At 36.4% G+C, this 13,692-nt stretch overlaps 1 protein-coding gene across 1 annotated transcript in view; it reads right to left on the minus strand.

Annotated features, from left to right (window-relative positions):
* Window positions 1-1,087: 1,087 nt before the first annotated feature.
* Window positions 1,088-13,692, minus strand: part of CRY1 (cryptochrome circadian regulator 1) — a 59,718-nt gene continuing 47,113 nt past the window's right edge. Inside the window, exons 4-13 of the mRNA XM_040985014.1 lie at window positions 11,589-11,773; window positions 11,097-11,185; window positions 10,433-10,573; window positions 10,040-10,351; window positions 8,800-8,951; window positions 8,365-8,567; window positions 8,158-8,253; window positions 2,608-2,679; window positions 2,430-2,533; window positions 1,088-1,705 (exon numbers count right to left, since the gene is read on the minus strand). Coding sequence (XP_040840948.1) covers window positions 2,430-2,533; window positions 2,608-2,679; window positions 8,158-8,253; window positions 8,365-8,567; window positions 8,800-8,951; window positions 10,040-10,351; window positions 10,433-10,573; window positions 11,097-11,185; window positions 11,589-11,773 — 1,354 coding nt within the window. The 3' untranslated portion in view covers window positions 1,088-1,705. The remainder of the gene's footprint in view (window positions 1,706-2,429; window positions 2,534-2,607; window positions 2,680-8,157; window positions 8,254-8,364; window positions 8,568-8,799; window positions 8,952-10,039; window positions 10,352-10,432; window positions 10,574-11,096; window positions 11,186-11,588; window positions 11,774-13,692) is intronic.

Genomic DNA, 13,692 nt, shown 5'->3' on the forward strand with positions numbered 1-13,692 from the left:
AATGCTAACTACTTGCTGAATAACGAATTAACAATGATCAGGGCTGTTGTGAAGCACGTTAAGCTGCTGCTTGCAATCATAGCATCCTATACCTCAGCTCCTCTGCTTCCACTGCCTGGGAAGGCAGAAGATGGTCCAAGTGCTTGGGCTCCTGTCCCCCATGATGGAGACCTTGAGGGAGTTCTAGGCTCCTGCCTTTGGCCTAGTCCAGTCCTGAATGCACCATGTAGTTCAAGTTTTTTCCTAACTTCTTTTATTATTATTATTTATTTTTTATTGGAAAGCCAGATATACAAAGAGGAGAGACAAGAAGATCTTCCATCTGTTGGCTCACTCCCCAAGTGGATGCAATGGCTGGAGCTGAGCCGATCCAAAGCCAGGAGCCCCAGGAGCCTTCTCTGAGTTTCCCACGCTGGTGCAGGGTCCCAAGGCCTTGGGCCGTCCTCGACTGCTTTCCCAGGCCACAAGCAGGGAGCTGGATGGGAAGTGGGGCTGCCAGGATTAGAACTGGTGCCCATATGGGGTCCTGGCACAGGCTATGCAAAGACTTTAGCCGCTAATTTTTTTCTTTTCTGTATCCTACTCTAATTACTCTTCCGGAACGCAAGTGAAACCCCTAGTTTAATCGGGATTCCAATTGCTTGTGATTCAGCAAAGTGTACAATCCAAAAATAATGAAATTTTTAAATAAGGTTATCTCAGAGGGAGAAAGGTTTCTGGACAAATGCCTCTTATTCATACACACAGGCTGCTTAGTTAATTCTAGAATATCTTGGAAATCAGTCAGTATTGAGATGGGGAGCCTAGATTCTGCCTGCCACTTAAATCCTTTCTTGTAAATTACTTTTGAAGAATATTATTTTATTAAATATATGGTACTTAGTCACATTGACTCTAAGAGAATATACTTAATAAGGAGCCTCCTATAACACTACCTTCAGTCAAGATGGTGGCGTGTGGTTTGCAGAACCATCTGCAGTTTGTAAATCACATCTCACATAGCAATACTCTCCTCCTTACCAAATATGAACAAAATAAAAAAAATGAAAACCACAACAAAACAACCACCACCAAGTATACAAAATTCCATATTCACATAAACTTTAATAACAAGGTCACTTTGGCTATCAAAAACAAAAAAGGGAGACAGAGAACACACGGTCCTTCTACATGTTTGGGTCTGAACAGGCAAACATGAAGCTTGAAACATGTACTGTATATATTTAAGGTTACAATAAGCAATATTTAATTATACACATTTTCTAAAATATTATCAAAGAATGTAAAGTTACCTCAATGATGCCAAGAAAAATTTTTCCTTTAACAAAGTCTTTTAAGAAAGTCTTAAAAACCTCCTATTTTCCCATACTGACTCTCAAAACTGAATTTTATAACAGATTATCAGTTTGTAACTTTAACTTTTACCATACATGAAAATTTATCAAAAATATATTGATGGATCTATGCTAATTGTGACTATATTTACATTAAGCAAACTCTTTTGTCAAGTTCTTTATATACAAATTATCACCCATCCTGTGTGAAATTCATTAAAAAGTTAAAAAGCACGGAAATGTAATTAGAAGCAATGCATTTCAAAATGTAACTGCTTTCCATCAATGAAGAACATTTTAAAATAATTTAGTGGAAAAGTACTGAAATACCCACAAAGTTCAGCTGCAACAGCATTCCTCCTGAATGTTCTCTGTGATTTAAGGGGGAAAAAACAAAACCAAACAGTGAATAAAGCAAGATTACAGATAATTAAAAATCGTAAAATTTTGATGCGTTTATTGATCATCTCCAAGAAACTTGTGGTTTAAATAGGCTGGCATTAAAAATTAACCAATTAAAAATAGAAGGTTAACAAGCAGTCTTTAAAAACTGGCAAATGTACTATATACCGTTCCCATTAACTTGGATCACATTGATAATATTCTGTGTCCACTTGAAATGAATATATGACACTTCTATAAAGCGCCAGCATTTTTAAAAATTCAAATTATTTTTAAACAGGTAAAGAGTTTATGTTTTAGAAACATGACAAAGAATAAAAGAATTATAAATATTTAAGAGGCAAAGATTTGGGGAAAAGTTCGTAAGGGGACTACAAAAATATAAAATTAAAACACCATTTTAATTGTTTGAGACTCATTACATAGTGGGGTAATGAAAAAGCTGTCTTTTTTTAGTGAACAATTTAATCACAAAATCTTAAGTTTTCCAAATTTAAACATTATCTTGTCAAATGACCATAAGACTGAGCACAGCAATTGTCCCCAAAGAGATGTATTTCTCTTGTCCAATAACTAACTTTTAATAACTGCTTAAGGATTCATGCCTCAGGATTTTCTGGAATCCATTTTGGAAATCAGTTTCTGTTAACTTATACTCTATTAAAGCAGCAAATAAGTATTTGAAACATTTACCTAATTAGTGCTCTGTCTCTGGACCTTCGGACCGATACTTTGTGTGTCCTCTTCCTGACTAGGCCGCTTCCCACTGCTGATGCCAGTGCCCAGGGAGCCTCTTCCTGCCCATTGAAAACATGTATGTTTAAGATAGGAAAGGTAAAAAGAACAGTTTGCTCAAAGGCTTCATTCTTACCTTGTTTTAATAGGTGAGTTTGCTGACTGTCTCCATGACCACAATGTAAAATACCACTCCCTTGAGGGCAACCTGTTAGCATTTAAAACACAGTAAAAGTCCTCAAAATAAATCCAAGATATATGTAGTAAGACTGTAATATACAATTTTCAGCATTTATACTTAAGCTTATGTATACACTTTCAAGATTAAAAGACTAAACTTCAATCCTCCTTGATAAAAAAAAAAATATATATATATATATATATATATATTCCCAGCTCAAGAAAAATGAAGTTTTGGGTCACAGAAATATTGGCACTTCGAAGGCAAAGTCTTAACAGTCAGTTTCCAAAGAATAGCTCTTTACAGGTCAGGCCTGGCCAAGGGCAGATTCACCACTGAATGGTGCGACTCCTGAGCTTATCATCAGCGTGACTTTTCCTTACAGTGAGACTTGCCACCCCATGGTACTCTGTTAGTTAAAGTTTCAAACAGCTATGGGGACATACTGAATACCACTGAAGTATACAATGAAAAATGATCAGAATGGTAAGACTAATGTGTATTTCACCACTGAATTTAAATTGTATCTATTCATTCCTTCCACATTTTATTTATATATTACATATGCGCTGAATGTCTGTTTCTTCCAGAGAATATACCAGGAACCAGGGATAGAACATTACCAAGACACAGGGCCTCCAGGCACTCCCAGGAGAGTGGGAAGAGACAGCTACAGCAAGTTACTCCATACAAGTGATATGGGGCAGTAGGATGGATGTCAGTACAGAATACAGTGGAACACCAAGAAAGGACTGGAGATTCATAAAGACAGCCCTTTAGACAAGTCATAAACTGGTCACTTTCAGTTTCATTTTCTCAAATTAATTAATTCACTTTATTTTACTTTATTTCATCAATTTTATTCCTCCTTCTAATACTAGGGTAAATGTGAACAAATTAGAAACAAATGTTGCATCAAAACAGAAGATGCAAGAAAGAATACAAACTAGATGACTCCATTCCTTTAAAGCTAACACAATGGACAAAATTATTTTACTATGCATGAGGAGCATGATCACCTATAGGAAGAAGCAGAAATAAACATGCTGGGAATTTCCTTAGATAGTATTTATTTCTTTACAGGGATATATGTCAAGCAGGTCCTTACAGTATTCTGACTTCCCAAATCTATGGATACCACTGTACTCTATAACTTTCCCATAACAAGTAGATTTTATTTTCATGGGAATAATGGTACAAGACAATGAGAAACCTGCTGATCAATTCAAAAAAATGTCTTCAGAGTGAGTCATTGCAAAAAATTGCAAAATACCAACATCATTTAAGATTGGAACTATAGAATGAAAACTGAAAAAATTAACTATTTTTGTCTACTTGAAAGAAAGAGAGCAAGAGTGAGAGATATCTCCTGTCTGCTGGTTCACTCCCTAAAATATCCACAATAGCTAGAGCCAGGCCGGGAAAATGCCAGGAGCCCAAAACTCCCTCTGGGATTCTTCTGTGGGTGGCAGGGGACCCGGCACTTGCGCCAGCACCTGCTATTTTCCAGGTAGAAAGACTGATTTCATCCAGGCATAATATGGGATGCTAGCATCCTATGTGTGACATAACTACTTTATCTACGTTTTCTCAAATTTTTATAGTAAATAGTTTTTTAGGGATAGAGTTCACACACCACAAAAGCTTCCTGTTTCCTGTGTATAATTAAGTGACTTTCTTAGTTAACTGACTTACCATCATTCAGTTTTAGAAAATCTAGCATTATGCCCAAAAGTTCAGTTATAACAGTTCACTTTCCATTCCTACCCACAAACCTAAGGCAACTACTAATCTACTTTGTCTCGAAACATCTGTCATCTCTGAATAGTTCACAAGCATACAATCAAAATCATGTCGTACGTGGCACTATCTCTGAATAGTTCACAAGCATACAGTCAAAATGTCATATGTGGCACTTTGTCCTCTTTAACTTAGCATGGTGATTTTGAAATTCATACACAGTAATATGTATCGGCAGTTTGTTCCTTTTTATGGATAGCATTGGATGGATTTATTATATTTTGACTACTAAAATAACTTACCATATTTACTTATAAGTCTGTATAACATGTTTTCAATTATATAAAACTATGTTTGTCTTTTTAAGAAATTCCAACACTGTTTTCTAAAGTAGCTATACCGCTTTTTCCAGCACTCAGCACCTCATGAGGAGTTTTAAATCCTCTATAACACTAGGAGTGTCCCAGAAAGTCCTTCAAGTCCATTCAGTAACAAATGATACCCCTAACTGGATGTGAGGTACTATCCCATACTGGTTTTAATTTGCATATACCTATTACTGACAAACGGAAATTTTATAATAAAAAATTAAAATTAAATAAAAACATAAAAGAAGTTAGCATAATAAAACAGATTGTGGTTTGTTTTATTCTAAGAACAAAGTACTTTAAGACATCTATGTGTAGGTGAAAGTAGAAAAACATGATTTTTGCTGCAGAAATGAACAACTTTTCATAGTTATTTAGAAAAACCTAAGAAAAATCACCTAGAATCATGCCTTCTGATGTGCCCTGTAAGCCACAATTAGATAAACGCTTACAGACAAGTGAATGTAGGACACAAAGGGAAATGCCTTAGCACCATCAGAATCCTTGCAGCGGAGCAGGAACCTGAGGGGAGGAGAAATGCTTAGCAGCCTGTCCAGATTCTTAGGATCTTTCCAGACTCATTCACAGGTCTAAAATGTTCTCTTTTACAACAGACTACAGAAATAAGACACCTGCCCCAACATCTTCCAAGAAAAAATTTCTAGTTCCATTAACTCTCAGCAATTTCACCATTTTTTCCTTTTGAAAAGGCAGCACTCAAAATGTACCATGTTTTTCATTTTTTTTTGTTTCCCCTCCACACTATTTAGGCTGTTAAGTTCCAAGTAGCTTTTACATCTTCTTTGTTTTTTGAAAGTTTCATAGAACTTAAGAGTGTTACAGGCAAATACTCAAACAATTTCTAAAGATTTATTTATTTGAAAGGCAGGGTAATGAAGAAGGTAGGGTTGAGGGTGAGAAAACATAAGTGAATGAATCTTCCATCTGCTGGTTCACACTATCCAAATGGTCAGAATGGCCACAGCAGCCAGGGCTGGGCCAGCCAAAGCCTGCAACTCCATCTGGGTTTCCCACATGGTTGGCAGAAGATGAAGTACCTGGACCATCTCCTGCTATTTTCCCAGGTGCCAAAGGCAGGGAGCTGAATATGGGATGCAAGCATTACAAACACTGGCTTTACCCTCAGCGCAATGTCAGCCCCATGTGATTAAATTTCAAGATTCATTAATTTTTCTATTACATTTTAAACTATCCATGCTTAGGAATTTATGAAACAAAACTATTAAAATTTAATGTGCTATCATGACTAGCTTATTACTATTTTTTGAATATCACTTCAAATAAAGAATACACAGATTAAGAAGGATGAATCATTGTACATTAGCCAGGCACTGGAGGCCACTGGTTTCCATCCTGCTACCTACTTGTCAGCTTAGTGCTTCAGGTCTCCCACTTGTGTAGCAGGTTGTGCACTGATGTGAAATGTGAATATGCTGCTTGCCACCCAGCATCCTGCTGGTGCCTGGGAAGGAAGCGGATGAGGCACACATGTCTTTGTTACCCTCATGAGACTCAGATGGAACTCCAGGCTGCTGGCTTCAGCCCAACCCAGCATTGGCTGTTGTGAGCACTTGTGACGTAACTAGTGGGGAGACAATCTCTTGGTTTCTCCCTGTCACTCTTTCATCTAAAAAAATATCAGATTCTAAAGGAAATGATGCCCGGTTCAAGTTTACTTCAAATTGTAGCAGACCCTGAGAAAGAACATATCATGTATGTGGGCCAACCTTGGTAAATATTTGCAGGGTGAATCACAAGTCAGCAATAAAATATTTTATCTTAAAAATAATATCTGTGGTATTTACCTTTGCAGAGAAGGTTCAATATAACAGGAAACACTATGAGTTTTGAGGCTGATTTGACTTAGATCCAAATCTTAGTTCAATTAGTAAGTTACCATGGGATCTTGGCTAAATTACCAAACCTTTCTATGATATTTCCCAGTCATGAGGGTTCTACCACCATCTTCCCAAAAGGTTATTGTGAAGATGTATGCTAAAATTCTCTACTGTGGGAACAAGGTAGACACTCAGAGTGCTACTGATATCTTTCATCTAACTTTCGGAAGATAAAATACATGCTGTTCTCAAAAGGATGCAGGGTATTTTTAAATTGTCCAATCAGGTTTTAGAAAAGGTCTTAATCTTACATAGAATACCTGATTAAAAAAAATAACCATTCCTCAAATGTTGCTTATTCTTAATTACTTCATCTCAAACTATGTTTGGCTACAACCTTAAAAATTGGCGTGATTTAAATTCAAATTCCCAATACATATCAACTTAACATTATTAATACGCATACATCAAGAATTTATGCAAGGAGTTGGCACAGTAGCATAATAGGCTAATCCTCCACCAATGGCACCAGGATGGCCTATGGGACTTGGCTTGTGTCCTGGCAGTTCTGATCCAGCCCTTGCTGATGGCCTGGAAGGGCAGCAGAGCACTTCCCAAAGCCTAGTGCTCCTGCACCCAACCCAGGTAGGAGATATGGAAGAAGCTCCTGGCTCCTAGCTTTGGAATAGCCCAATGCTACCTATTGTAACCATTTGGACAGTGAAACAGTGGATGAAGATTTATCTGTCTCTTCCTAAAAAAACTCTAAAATAAAATCTAAAATAAAAAAAAGATTTTATACAATTGGGTTAGTGTTGTGTGCAGATTAAGCTGTCACTTGCAATGCTGGCATCCTATATTGGAGCACTGGTTTGAGTCGTGGCTGCTCTGCTTCTGATCTAGTTTCCTGCTTTGTACCTGACAAGCAGATGATGGCTCAAGACTTGGGCCCCTGAGACCATGTGGGAGACTCAGATGGAGTTTCAGGCTCCCGGCTTTGGTTGGCCCATTTGCTATAAGGGGAAATGAACCAGTGGATAAAAGTCTTTGCTCTCTCTCGCTGTCCCTCATTCTCTGCCAGTTTGTGCTTTAAATAATCATTTTTTGTTGTTTAAACAAGGGTTACTTGGTACTAAACACATATCATTCAGAAAATTAGTACAGACAAGATTGGGAGGAAAAAATAAATGCATGTACAAAGTGATTCTCTGTATAAAACTGGGACACATCTACAGAGAATTAAAAATAATGAACATTCTGAAAATAAGGGATATACATTTCATTTTATCCTTAAAATTCTTCTCACTCAGTTTGCAAGATCTTTAACTTGATTTAGTATTTATTACATGTACTAACATTTTCCACCTCTAAAATGTCACCAGTTGAGTGAGGTGATAATTGTGTGTGCATGGGTATAGATTTATTATGCTGAGATGGAAGAGAGATTTTTACAGAACATATAGTAAGCTTCAATAAACTGTATATCTGATCACTAATTTCTCTATGTGATAAAGTACAGTAATTTCCTTTTCACTTACTCCCACTGTTGCTACAGCCGGGGATATTTTCTCCAGGAGAATATCCCATGAGGCCTCCATTCCCATTAGGATTAGAAGGTACTGATGCAAGAAGACCTGAATAAAAAAAATTCTTATCAAATTATGATCAAGATAAAAATTATGATAAATACAGAAACAGCTGCCTCAAACAAAAAAAGAAAAAATCAAATGCAACTACATACATACCTAGACCTCTGTACCGTGAAAGCTGCTGATAAATCTGTTTCATCCTTTCAATATTTAAACGGCTTGCCTCAGCATGGTTCACCATTGGTTTGGGATAATTAACTCCTATCAAACATTTGGCTACCTTTTGAATACCTTCTGGTGCATTCCAGGGATCATAGATATATTTTGCAGGAAAGCCTCTTAGGACAGGCAAATAACGCCTTTTGGGAGAAGGAAGAAAAATTATTAATAAAATGCACTATGAGCAAATGATCAGAAGCTACCAGCTATGGGTGACCAAAATCAAGTCAATACCATTTAAATGATCTGTTTACCCTTCTCCTTATTTCTGCTGCCCATCCTGAGAGGGGGGATACTTATAGAGTTGCTTAAACATCAAAAGCTCTTCCGGATTAGCTATTCCAAACTGAGTAATAATCACCCTTGATTTACCTGATATAGTCTCCATTGGGATCTGTTCTCCTACCAAAACCAACAGGGCAATAGCAGTGAAAAAACTGTTGGAAAAAGGAACTACAAGATAGCCACATCCAACTTCCAGCATTTATGCTCCAATCTGCATCAAGCAATAATTCTTCAAATACCTTCAGAAGTAACAGTAACCAATTAGTTTGCACAAACATAATTCTCAAAGCAAGCATTTTTGAGGTCACTGTAGGTCAAAAGTCAAGGTAAAGAAATTAGTACAGAACTGTAAAATTAAAACATCCCAAGTTAGCTTTTGTGTATATTCTATCTTATAATGAGGCATTTCAGGAAAAAAAAATATTGGTAATGTAGATTTTTAAAGAAAATCTACTTTTCCAATCTTTGCAGTTTTAGAGGAGGTAGTATAAAAAAATTACAGTAGAATCACTGATTTAAAAGACAGGATATTAACAGATAAAAAGTAGTAATCCACTTTCAAAATAGCAAATGCACTACCAAATAAATCGCCAGCAAAAACTTAGAAGCTTAGTACAGTAGCCTAAATAAAGGGCGCATATTCAAACAACAAATATACTTTAAAAATATTACAATTTAGGTTTTGAATTCCTTAATTCAAATAAGAATTTGAAATAAATGGTCATTATAAACTTATTAAATATGCACTACACATCTTTATGTACAATTTTGTCCTAGGAAATAAAGGAAATTTTTTAAAAAGCTCAGAAATGGCACTGGATAGAGAAAATTTATATTATGGGCAGAGGGAGAACATATATATAAATCCTGTTACATAACACAATATATAATAAAACACAGTATGCTTCACTTTGTGTAACAGAGGTTATTACTAAAAAGCTTTAATGTTGGAATGAAGTGAAATGGTTTATATTTTAAGATTTATAATATGAATTCATTATTTGAGAATTCTTAGACAACTCCTTTTTGTTACAGAATGATCACATATAAACATATCTATACAATAAAATACAGAGTGCTAAATCACTTCAAATGTTTAGAGTGCTAATTCTCTTAAATGATAGCCTGCTTAAACACTGCAATGAGTTCAGATTCATAGCTTTAGACTGTTCAACATTTCTCCTGACTATACCATCCTGTTGTCCAAAAGTATGCCTATATTGTGGTGAGTCAGTGTTTTATTCACTGAACACCAGACTAAAATCTATCCAGTATACAGCATCCAAGCTTCCTTCAAAGACCAGGCTACATTACACAGAAGACTTACCTTCATTCCTTCTTCCCAACTGATCCACAGGTCACCTCGTGTCAGGAAGCAAGCAACTGCATGTCTGGCCAGATGGTGAATCCAACCCTCCTGACGAAGCTGTGTCATGATGGCATCAATCCAAGGAAAGCCTGTCCGACCTTCAGCCCATTTGGCTAAAGCTTCAGGATTTTTATCCCAAGGAATCTGAACACAGATGGGGTTTCCTTCCATTTTATCAAAGCGTGGATTATTTGTTGCGGCTGTATAGAAAAACTCACGCCACAACAGTTGCCCATAAAGAGAAAGAGGAGGGGAACTGTTCTTTTTTACCTGTGATTAAAAAGCAAAGAAATATTAACAGCAATTTTTAACAATGAGTTTTGAAAAATAAGCTCTAATTGTAGACAATACCTTCTTGTAGAGATCTGTTAGTTTGAAGTAGAACAGTCTACATGACAAACAACCAAAACGGAGATAAGGACTGAGTCCAGTAGGGCTTGCAAGCAAGGAATTTGCATTCATTCGAGGTCTTTCAAAATTTGCTACCCAAGCCTGAAAATACAGCAAGAATCACATTGTCTTTTCCATTGTAACAAAGTATTCAAAATGGTGGTTTTTGAAAAAACAGTTACGTAGTTCTTGGAGAACAGCATTATCTAAGCCACAAATTTTTTGTTTTAATAAACATAAAGGAAAGGTAAACTTTTTTTGTTTCAATCATTCTGATGCAGCACATACTCATATGAAAAACATCATCTTCCAATTCCCAGCACACAGCTGAGAGCACCTTCTACCTGACACTGAGATTGACAGGAAAATTCTACTCTAGTTTCAACGTTACAGTGATCAGAAACCAGCTTAAATAGAAAAGTAGCAAATAATCAAGAAAAATAATCAGAAAAGAGGGGAAAGGACATTTAAATGTGGAGATAGTTCATTTTTAAATATTGGGTTTATGTAACTATTTCCCTAAATGCTTCAACAGTCTGCTTTTTATTTTTAAAGGAGAATGGAATTGTTTTAAAAATGCCAGCTTGGAAATAAAAGCATGGCTAGATGATCTAGATTGTCATACTTTTCTTTCCAAATGCCTTTCCAAACGTGTAAGTGCTTCAGTTTCTCCACCAGGCCACACTGCAGAAGATAAGCCATCTGTATCAAAACCTAGATAAGTAAATAAATATTCAATCAATTCTCTAGAATTAAACAATTTTTATTTAACCACAATTGAGAGAAAAAAATGATGAGAACAGCACAGAAACTGACTGAGGGCTTGCCCGGGACAGGACGTGATCTCTGCCCTTTAGATGCACACCTGGTGACAGCCCCGTCCCCCTCCCGCCTCTCTCTCACACACGCACACCAACCCACCCACCCAGAGTGTGTGTGTGCACAACTAATGTACAGAATTACACTTCTTGGCTTAGGAGTTTCTTCTCTTTCTCTTCCCTACTTTCTTTCCTTCTTAATGCATTAATACTTTATGTGGAAAAATTAAGAGTTGAATTTTCTGAGTGATTTATGACTCAAGCTGTCAGGTCTTGTATTTATTATAGTTTATACCCACCCAGCTCTTCCAGAGAAGGGACTCCATATTTCTCATCATGGTCTTCAGACAGAGGAGTTGTGCATTTTTCTATCACTTCTGAAGTAATTGTCTCCACTGGAATTTCTAGAGGTTCCATTTTGCTGATGAGAGTCTGGAATCTTTTGTAAGTAAGAGGTGGTTGTCCACCATTGAGTTCTATAATCCTATTATAAGAGTTAGTAAAAGGCAGTTAATATAAAAAAACATTTTGGTGTTAAGGTTGAAGATCTGAAATATAGTTAATCACTTAATAGTTCTTAGACATCTTCTTACATGATCATAAAATATATTCAAATGATTGAGTCTAAAACTCATTCTCTTCATTTTCTAGATATGTGCTAGCTATCAGAAATACACACTATACAATTACCAAAACCTTTAAGGTGAACAGTATTAAGGATCTATGGGTGAAAAACTCAGGTGGCTATAATAGCCTAAAGATAACACCAAAAAATTAATACACAGGACATGTGAAAAACATGACAACTAAACTCAAGAATTCTCTCAAACATCAATAACAGTTAAGTCACGGTGTAGTGTTTAGCTGAGCAGCCAAGATGCTGTAAGATTCGATGTGCTTCTGCTCCAGCTTCCTGCTGATGTGCCCTGCAGGCAGGAGGCGATGGTCCCTCCCACCAAGTGGGAACTGGGGTTCAGGTCCAGCTGCCGGGAGTATGGTTAGAGCCAGCTTTGCCAATGATTAGTATACTTTCACATATACTTTGTGAAATATAGTAGTATTTTATGTAATGATTCTTTTTCATTGGCTTAGTATCTGGCCTTAAAAAAAGGATCAGAGGTAAAATTCAATTCCATTATTTTATAGATATACACACTGAAACCTACCAGAGAGGTTAAGCAAATTAGTCAGGCTCACATAATTGATAAATGGCAAACCAAGATTGTTTTAGTTCAAACACACCATAGTTATGTATCAACTGTACGTATAGAAAACAATCACTAGAAAAGCTTATCCTCTCCTGCTTTCGGTAAATGTTGGATATAATGTTTTGAGGATCACAATAATTGTATTAAATGTAATGATACAACAGAAATACTATGGGGAACACTATAACTATATTTCAGTAGCCAAAACTTAATGTAAGAAAGAAATTTTTAAAAGTTATTTTATCATGATTTATGACATATTACAAATATTCACATTCAATCCAATAAATACTAATTTTATGCATAATAAAAATCAACTTCTTTTGTACTGTTCTGTCCTTTTCTTGCCATACACTCCTTAAAATCAAGCAAGCCGACGCACTAGAAGGGAAGCTTCTTTACCAAGGATATTTGGAGGAACTCCAAAAGATGAACACAGTAATGAAGTTCAAAGTTTGTTTTGGTGCAAAAAAATGTTCAAACCCATGCAATTTTTTCATAATATTCATTTTCCATGAATATTTGGAAGACTCCACATATCTACATATGTATATTTCATTTTTTGCATCAAAATAAGCATGTTTTAATTATACTTTTTTTTTTAAGATTTATTTTATTTTTTATTGGAAAGTCAGATATACAGAGAGGAGGAGAGACAGAGAGGAAGATCTTTCGTCTGATGATTCACTCCCCAAGTGAGTGCAACGGCCAACGCTACGCCGGTCTGAAGCCAGGAGCCTCTTCGGGTCTCCCATGCAGGTGCAGGGTCCCAAAGCTTTGGGCCTTCCTCTGCTGCTTTCCCGGGCCACAAGCAGGGAGCTGGATGGGAAGTGGGGCCGCCGGGATTAGAACCGGCGCCCACGTGGAATCCCGGGCGTGCAAGGCGAGGACCTTAACCACTGCGCCATTGCACCGGGCCCTAACTATACTTTTTCACAAAGTTTTTGCACAAATGACTTTGCATATAATATAAGGAATTATAATTGAATCAAACTCTGATTTTTTTTAATATACTTGGAAACAGAATAAATCTAACTAGCTTGTCATGTTATCAGTTTCATTAACTTGATAAAATGGGTAAATATCTAAAAACAATTTCATTTCATTTTACTTTAAAAATATTTATTGAGAGATTTTCACCCTCTGGTTCAGTACTCAAGATGACTATAACAGTTGGGAATGAGCCAGTTTGAAG

This window comes from Ochotona curzoniae, unplaced genomic scaffold (genome assembly GCF_017591425.1).
Source record: "Ochotona curzoniae isolate NIBS_2020 unplaced genomic scaffold, NIBS_Ocur_1.0 contig_1014, whole genome shotgun sequence".
NCBI lineage: Eukaryota > Metazoa > Chordata > Mammalia > Lagomorpha > Ochotonidae > Ochotona > Ochotona curzoniae.